General features: G+C 44.1%; 1 protein-coding gene across 1 annotated transcript; it reads right to left on the bottom strand.

Annotated features, from left to right (window-relative positions):
* Nucleotides 1–3,492: 3,492 nt before the first annotated feature.
* On the bottom strand, nt 3,493–4,162 carry LOC119561887 (sarcoplasmic calcium-binding protein, beta chain-like). The gene is made up of 2 exons (XM_037875357.1): nt 3,992–4,162; nt 3,493–3,930 (listed from the first exon to the last, which is right to left on the bottom strand). The coding sequence occupies exons 1-2, from the start codon at nt 4,139–4,141 to the stop codon at nt 3,814–3,816; spliced, it is 267 nt and encodes an 88-aa protein (XP_037731285.1). The 5' UTR covers nt 4,142–4,162; the 3' UTR covers nt 3,493–3,813.
* Nucleotides 4,163–9,008: the final 4,846 nt, after the last annotated feature.

Below are 9,008 nucleotides of genomic sequence, written 5' to 3'. Positions count from 1 at the left end.
CCTTGAATGGCTGCAAGGTTCGAAAATCTGTAGCTTCCTAGGGTTTGAAAGCGCCTTAGGTTGTGCGCTGTACAGAAGCATAGGAGGTGTTCGATGCTCTCCTCTTCGTCTATCTGTTTGCAGCTGCGGCAGACGTCGTGGTTACTGAGTCCCAGCCTGTGCGCATGAGTCCCTATAAGACAGTGGCCCGTGAGGTCATTTAAGAGAGTGAAGATGTCTTCCCTACTACATTGAAGGAGAGTTCTTTTGGTTTTTTAGAGCTATAATTTGGCCACGTGAGTCTAGAATTGTGGCATGTTGAGATTGAGTTCCAACAGTTGTTGGAGAGTGTAGCCCTGAAGGCTGCTTGGCTATCCGAAAAGATAAAAATGTCTATGTCGTGATGTTCTGATATGTCCAGGTGGGCCATGGCCTCCTGAATTGCCAAGACTTCCGCTTGGAAAACACTACAGTGGTCTGGTAGGCGGAATGTGACTTTTATGTCTTGGGAGTTAAGCTTGGAGCCGTCTGTGTATATGCTGACGGCGTTTTCGAATTGGTGTGGGAGGTTGTTCCAGTCTGTAGGGGTGGGTATGAAGATCTTGTATCTTCTTTCGAAGTTGACTATGGGTGGAACGTAGTCTGTACTATGTGGTATGGATATATGATTTGTTAGGATACTGGAGTGACCCGTTGAGAAAGTTGTCCATGCCGCTGCTTCGCGGAGCCTCAACGCTGTTGCAGATGCCAAGCTTTTGGCAAGTAGGTCCAGGGGTTGAAGGTCGAGGATTGTGTTTAGTGCTTCAGTGGCGGTGGAGCGCAGCGCCCCACTGATGCAGAGTTCTGCGCTTCCTTGGATCTTGTGAAGAATCCTGAGGTTACAATTCTTTTCTAGGGAGGGCCACCAAACGATGTTTCCGTAGAGGAGAATGGGCCTGACTATTGCGGTGTATAGCCAGTGAACTATCTTAGGGGAGAATCGCCACTTTCTCCCCATGGCTTTTTTAAAAGTAAAGAGAGCTATGGCCGCTTTGCGTGTGTGTTGTCTGTCCAGTGGAGCTTTTTGTCAAGGATGACACCTAAGTACATTGCTTGATTGCTCAGAGCGTAAGATTTGGTATTTTATACTTCCTTGTAAAAAGAACTAGTTCGGTCTTTTCTGGGCTAACTCCCAGTCTACAGTCAGCCGTTCACCTTGAGAGGGGGGACAGGGCTGTCTCCATTAGATTACAAAGAGGTTGCGGGAATTTACCCTGCAGTAGGATAACTACATCATCCGCGTAGGCTACCACTTTAGTGCCCACCCATTCTAGGAGTGATAGTAGTTTGTTGACCACTATAACCCATAGAAGAGGTGAGAGTACATCCCCTTGTGGGGTTCCTCTGCTGACATTCCTGGTCGAGTGGGCTGATCCCATAGTAGAGTACACTACTCTGCTGGTAAGCATGGTGTGTATGAGTCCCATTGTGGGCCGCTGAATTCCCAGTTCAATCAGAGCGCCAGTAATAGCCGTTGGGGTGACGTTGTTGAAGGCGCCTTCTATGTCTAGAAACGCTGCCAGAGAGTATTCCTTATTGCGGAAACCTTTCTCTATACTAGATACTAGAGAATGCCTTTACGGTGGGAGGGTTTGCCGGCTTTCGGTATAAAAATTACCTTAACGTCCAGCCACCTTGTTGGAATATGGTTTAGAGCAAGGCAGCCGTGGAAGATGGCTGTCAGCCATGGCAGGGAAATATCTAGTGTCCGTTGTAGCTGGGCCGGGAAGAACCCATCCGGACCGGGGGATTTGAAGGACTTAAAAGAGTTAACAGCCCACTGAATGCTGCCAGGGTTCGAGATGTGGTCTATACTCTGGTCGTCTAAGTTCTCCTCTATGTAGAGGACCTCCACTACTTGGGCGTTTTTAGGGAAGTGGGTATCTAACAGTAGTTCAAGGGTTTCCTGACTGTTATCCGTCCAGCTGTCAGCATTGGTTTATAGATAGCCAATGGTTGCTGGAATTTTTGCTAAAATTCTTCTAAGTCTGGATGCTTCCGCAGTAGATTCTATGCTACTGAGAAGTTAGCCCAAGCTTTTCGTTTTGATATTCTAATTTCCTTATTGTGTAGGTTTGGTTTTGTATGGTATAAATTCCAGGAAGATTCGCTATTGTTGTATTTAGCTCTATATAAGTGAGTTCTACACTCTCTTTTAAGGTTCGCCAGGGTTGTGTTCCACCATGGGGGTTTGTGCTTTGCTTTGACTGTTCTACTTGGCCAAGCCCTTTTTATGGCCTCATCGCAGCTGTCAGTAAAAGTGTTAGCTAGGTTATATAATTCTTCACCGTTGCGCACGTGCATCGGTGGAGCGTGTAGGTTCCTGTTGAGGAGATTTTTGTAGGATCCCCAGTTGGTTAATCTCAGATTAGTAATGTTCTCGGCGGGAGGATAGTCTAGAGTTATCTTAAATTCGGTGGTCTAAGAATACGTGCTCGATCCAAACCTTCCATGCTACTAGCTGGTTAAGTAGGGGATCAGATATTAGGGTAATGTCTAAGACTTCCCTCCTATTTCTAGTGATGAAAGTTTGGTCATTACCCTTGTTGCAGATGAATAGATTTGATTGAAGGAGATAGTGGTAGAGTAACTCAGCCCTTTCGTTTGTGTTTTTTCTTCCCCATTGCGTGTGATGTGAGTTAGCGTCCCCACCCAGGATGAGATCCTTAGATGAGTGTGCATGTATGAGTTGTTGTGTTATGGTGTTTGGTAATGGCCCGTCATAGTCGTGGGCCAGATAGAATGATGCTATGGTGTGATGAGTGTGTTCGTTTAGCTCCAATCTGACCGTGGTGGGGTCGCCTTCGCTAAACTGTGGAATAAAAAATGCGTTTAAGTGTTTCTTTGTAAGAATGCAGGTTCTGGTTTAACCCTTATCCTTGTTGTAAAATAGCTTGTATAGGGGGGTTGATAAGCCACAGATGTGGTTACCAACAATCCATGGCTCTTGAATGAGGACTACGTCTATGTTGCCTGTTGCCAGGCGGATGCTGCCTAGCTATGGTGCAGGTTCTTAAAATTAAAAATAATTCTTTTTTGTGGGTGCAAGCATTACAAATTTTGTGAAATTCTAGCTTGTTTTTAATATAAAGATATTTTAATTTTAATTTGAAAGAAGAGGTTTCAGAGATTTAAATACAAAAGAAACCAGGTCAATCGGATTACTACAGCTGAAGATAAACTTTTTCAAACAGAGCATCTTTTTTTAAAAATGGCGATTTATTAATAAAAAATTTTAACAACAAAAAATATATTTTTTCTTAAGCCTGATACACGCGCTTACCCATTTTTCGAAAAGTATACGTAAGAATGTTTCAGCCAAATCGAAAATGTGATAAGATATTTTTTGTCAAATTTGTTTGGCTTCTAAAAAAACGGCCCAATTGTTCTATACATCCGCATTTGATATTAATGGTTTATTACCCGCAGAACGTATATTTCCTCCACTTTTAAAAAATTGTTTTTTTTTTATTGGTATTTCAATAAATTGTAACTTTTATTTAACGCAACAAATATTCGAAATCTTTAAAGCTTTGAGAGAGAGGATTATAACTAAAGAGCCATTTTGGGAAAGCAAGTCAACATCCTAGCCTATTTTTAACTTCTGAGAGCAGTTGCACTTAACTAATTAAAAAACATTAGAAATTACGAACTGGTCATCTGACGATTCTACACAAAGTGATATGAATGTATTATTTCTATATGGTAATACGTTTAAAGTCATAGTAATTACAAATAAAACTTAATAAATAGTAGTTGAACAACAGCGAAGACATTTAAGTGTAAATTAATTATTTATAAGGGTCCAAAAAGATTAACTGCTGGGTGGTTGTCGGCAGTGTTACCCAAGAACTGCCCATATAGTTCTTTGTAGCGATCTAACGAAAGTCCTCCGCGTTTCCGATCCTCGTCCTAAATAACCGAAATATTCTCATTTGATTTGTAATACACTTAAATATTTAAGATAACTTACGTTCAGCAATGTTTCGAAGGCTTTATCAATTGGAGTTATATCGTCAATGGCTACTCTAGTTATGCAGTTATAACGGTATTCTTTTACTCCAACTATTCCATCGCTGTCTATGTCAAGCAACTTGAAATTGGATTCAATGAAAGCTCTCATTGCCTAAAAAATATAAAATACGAAAATTATACAGAGCAAAAGACCGATCCGTTGGTTTGTTAGTGTAGTGCCCGGTATAAAGTCGACAAGTGTGTCGTGGGGTTGTGCTGTGCAATGCTTACTAAGCTTATCAGCTCTCAAAAATAATCAGAACTTATTTTAGGTATTTGTCTAGATTTTTTTTTATGGTAAGTGATAGAGAAGCTTGCTTCTTTTTTATATCAAAAACACTCAACGTGAAAATTCACCTACAAGTTAGCCATTGAGAGCCCGCAAGCCTTCCGATTACATTCATCCAGCCATTATGGAAAGCATAGGGCTGCTACCCTCCCCTTTACACACATATTGTGCCTTTAATAAGCGTTCCCCTTGCAGTCTTTCTTCGTAATTATGTAGGAACTTCATTCATTTGTATTTAAGCAAAAACGTTTGGAAATCAACACTGCTTAAGAAAAGTATTATTATTAATATTAGGAGGATGCTGTTGTTAATATTCGGTTGGCAAAAAAAAAATTTACGTTCTTTTAGGACCAGCTTGAAAACCTTTTACTCGTAGAATAAAATGGTATACAAGCTTCGTCGGAAAGTTTGTAACTAAAAGTAAGTAAGTAAGTAAAAGTATGTAACTTTCCGGCTAAGCTTATATACCATTTTATTCTACGAGTAAAAGGTTTTCAACTGTTGAAGCACATTTTCCATTTCGATTAAGACACCTCGAAAACATAACTTTTGAACGCTCTAACAGCATCTTCTGAAAATCGTTGACCAAGCACTTTTCACTTGATGTGCGGAAATAATAAGAAGTCATTGGGTGTCAGGGCTGTACGGCGGATGACTTATCAATTCGAGTTTTGGCTGGTCACATGGCTCTCACACATCGCACTGACATGGTGCACAATGATCTGTCTTCTCTTGTTCGTCTTTAAAATTTTTCCTTTGTTTTCTAGCGAGCGTCGGCCATGATTAAATTCAGTATACCATTTTTTACACAGTGCTATGGATGGTGCTTCATCACCATACAAAGATTTAATTTCATCGATGTACTCTTGTCGTGATAATCCAAGTCGAAAAATTAAAGGAAATGTTCACGAGTTAGTCCCATTGTCAAGATATCAAACGTGGTGGCACATGAACAAGTGTTATGGAGCTTTTGTCTAATATGGCTACAAATCACCTAAGCCGGAAATTTAAATAGCAGCCACGCTGCCGCCTAATATGGGTCAGACGAAAGGAGGATTTTCGATGTTTTTAGGATTAGATCTTGGATATTTGACGTTATTATGTGAGTAAACAGATCGGCCATCGGGATCCATCGGTGGCCCTGGGTTTACCCACGAATTTATCGCCCCTGCTCTGTCGCCAGAGCCCCATGTTGCGGTGAGCCGCCTTAGCGGTGGGGTTGGCAATGGTGTGTTCCTTATCTTTTAAAGCCTTTTATTTCCCTTAGCTATCCGATTTCTAGGGTTTAGCCAAGATTCCGTCACCTCTTGCCAAGGATCTGTAGAGCAGCCCGGTAATGTACATATACTACGGAAACAGTTTGAATCGAGAACTGAATCCCAAAGCGAGCAGCTAAAGTATGGGGATTTGCCTCGTCTTGAAAACTTAAATTTTTTGATGCAAAAAGTTTCTTTAAACAAAAATAATAGTAGCTGCCAAAAAATTTTTTCAAAAATCATTTTGCTTATATTTTTTATGATGACTGACAGACTGACAGACTGACAGACTGACAGACTGACAGACTGACAGACTGACAGACTGACAGACTGACAGACTGACAGACTGACAGACTGACAGACTGACAGACTGACAGACTGACAGACTGACAGACTGACAGACTGACAGACTGACAGACTGACAGACTGACAGACTGACAGACTGACAGACTGACAGACTGACAGACTGACAGACTGACAGACTGACAGACTGACAGACTGACAGACTGACAGACTGACAGACTGACAGACTGACAGACTGACAGACTGACAGACTGACAGACTGACAGACTGACAGACTGACAGACTGACAGACTGACAGACTGACAGACTGACAGACTGACAGACTGACAGACTGACAGACTGACAGACTGACAGACTGACAGACTGACAGACTGACAGACTGACAGACTGACAGACTGACAGACTGACAGACTGACAGACTGACAGACTGACAGACTGACAGACTGACAGACTGACAGACTGACAGACTGACAGACTGACAGACTGACAGACTGACAGACTGACAGACTGACAGACTGACAGACTGACAGACTGACAGACTGACAGACTGACAGACTGACAGACTGACAGACTGACAGACTGACAGACTGACAGACTGACAGACTGACAGACTGACAGACTGACAGACTGACAGACTGACAGACTGACAGACTGACAGACTGACAGACTGACAGACTGACAGACTGACAGACTGACAGACTGACAGACTGACAGACTGACAGACTGACAGACTGACAGACTGACAGACTGACAGACTGACAGACTGACAGACTGACAGACTGACAGACTGACAGACTGACAGACTGACAGACTGACAGACTGACAGACTGACAGACTGACAGACTGACAGACTGACAGACTGACAGACTGACAGACTGACAGACTGACAGACTGACAGACTGACAGACTGACAGACTGACAGACTGACAGACTGACAGACTGACAGACTGACAGACTGACAGACTGACAGACTGACAGACTGACAGACTGACAGACTGACAGACTGACAGACTGACAGACTGACAGACTGACAGACTGACAGACTGACAGACTGACAGACTGACAGACTGACAGACTGACAGACTGACAGACTGACAGACTGACAGACTGACAGACTGACAGACTGACAGACTGACAGACTGACAGACTGACAGACTGACAGACTGACAGACTGACAGACTGACAGACTGACAGACTGACAGACTGACAGACTGACAGACTGACAGACTGACAGACTGACAGACTGACAGACTGACAGACTGACAGACTGACAGACTGACAGACTGACAGACTGACAGACTGACAGACTGACAGACTGACAGACTGACAGACTGACAGACTGACAGACTGACAGACTGACAGATTGACAGACTGACAGACTGACAGACTGACAGACTGACAGACTGACAGACTGACAGACTGACAGACTGACAGACTGACAGACTGACAGACTGACAGACTGACAGACTGACAGACTGACAGACTGACAGACTGACAGACTGACAGACTGACAGACTGACAGACTGACAGACTGACAGACTGACAGACTGACAGACTGACAGACTGACAGACTGACAGACTGACAGACTGACAGACTGACAGACTGACAGACTGACAGACTGACAGACTGACAGACTGACAGACTGACAGACTGACAGACTGACAGACTGACAGACTGACAGACTGACAGACTGACAGACTGACAGACTGACAGACTGACAGACTGACAGACTGACAGACTGACAGACTGACAGACTGACAGACTGACAGACTGACAGACTGACAGACTGACAGACTGACAGACTGACAGACTGACAGACTGACAGACTGACAGACTGACAGACTGACAGACTGACAGACTGACAGACTGACAGACTGACAGACTGACAGACTGACAGACTGACAGACTGACAGACTGACAGACTGACAGACTGACAGACTGACAGACTGACAGACTGACAGACTGACAGACTGACAGACTGACAGACTGACAGACTGACAGACTGACAGACTGACAGACTGACAGACTGACAGACTGACAGACTGACAGACTGACAGACTGACAGACTGACAGACTGACAGACTGACAGACTGACAGACTGACAGACTGACAGACTGACAGACTGACAGACTGACAGACTGACAGACTGACAGACTGACAGACTGACAGACTGACAGACTGACAGACTGACAGACTGACAGACTGACAGACTGACAGACTGACAGACTGACAGACTGACAGACTGACAGACTGACAGACTGACAGACTGACAGACTGACAGACTGACAGACTGACAGACTGACAGACTGACAGACTGACAGACTGACAGACTGACAGACTGACAGACTGACAGACTGACAGACTGACAGACTGACAGACTGACAGACTGACAGACTGACAGACTGACAGACTGACAGACTGACAGACTGACAGACTGACAGACTGACAGACTGACAGACTGACAGACTGACAGACTGACAGACTGACAGACTGACAGACTGACAGACTGACAGACTGACAGACTGACAGACTGACAGACTGACAGACTGACAGACTGACAGACTGACAGACTGACAGACTGACAGACTGACAGACTGACAGACTGACAGACTGACAGACTGACAGACTGACAGACTGACAGACTGACAGACTGACAGACTGACAGACTGACAGACTGACAGACTGACAGACTGACAGACTGACAGACTGACAGACTGACAGACTGACAGACTGACAGACTGACAGACTGACAGACTGACAGACTGACAGACTGACAGACTGACAGACTGACAGACTGACAGACTGACAGACTGACAGACTGACAGACTGACAGACTGACAGACTGACAGACTGACAGACTGACAGACTGACAGACTGACAGACTGACAGACTGACAGACTGACAGACTGACAGACTGACAGACTGACAGACTGACAGACTGACAGACTGACAGACTGACAGACTGACAGACTGACAGACTGACAGACTGACAGACTGACAGACTGACAGACTGACAGACTGACAGACTGACAGACTGACAGACTGACAGACTGACAGACTGACAGACTGACAGACTGACAGACTGACAGACTGACAGACTGACAGACTGACAGACTGACAGACTGAC

Source organism: Drosophila subpulchrella, unplaced genomic scaffold (assembly GCF_014743375.2).
Source record: "Drosophila subpulchrella strain 33 F10 #4 breed RU33 unplaced genomic scaffold, RU_Dsub_v1.1 Primary Assembly Seq381, whole genome shotgun sequence".
Lineage (NCBI taxonomy): Eukaryota > Metazoa > Arthropoda > Insecta > Diptera > Drosophilidae > Drosophila > Drosophila subpulchrella.
Note: the sequence above shows the minus strand (reverse complement) of the source record. Positions and strands in the feature narration are given on the sequence as shown.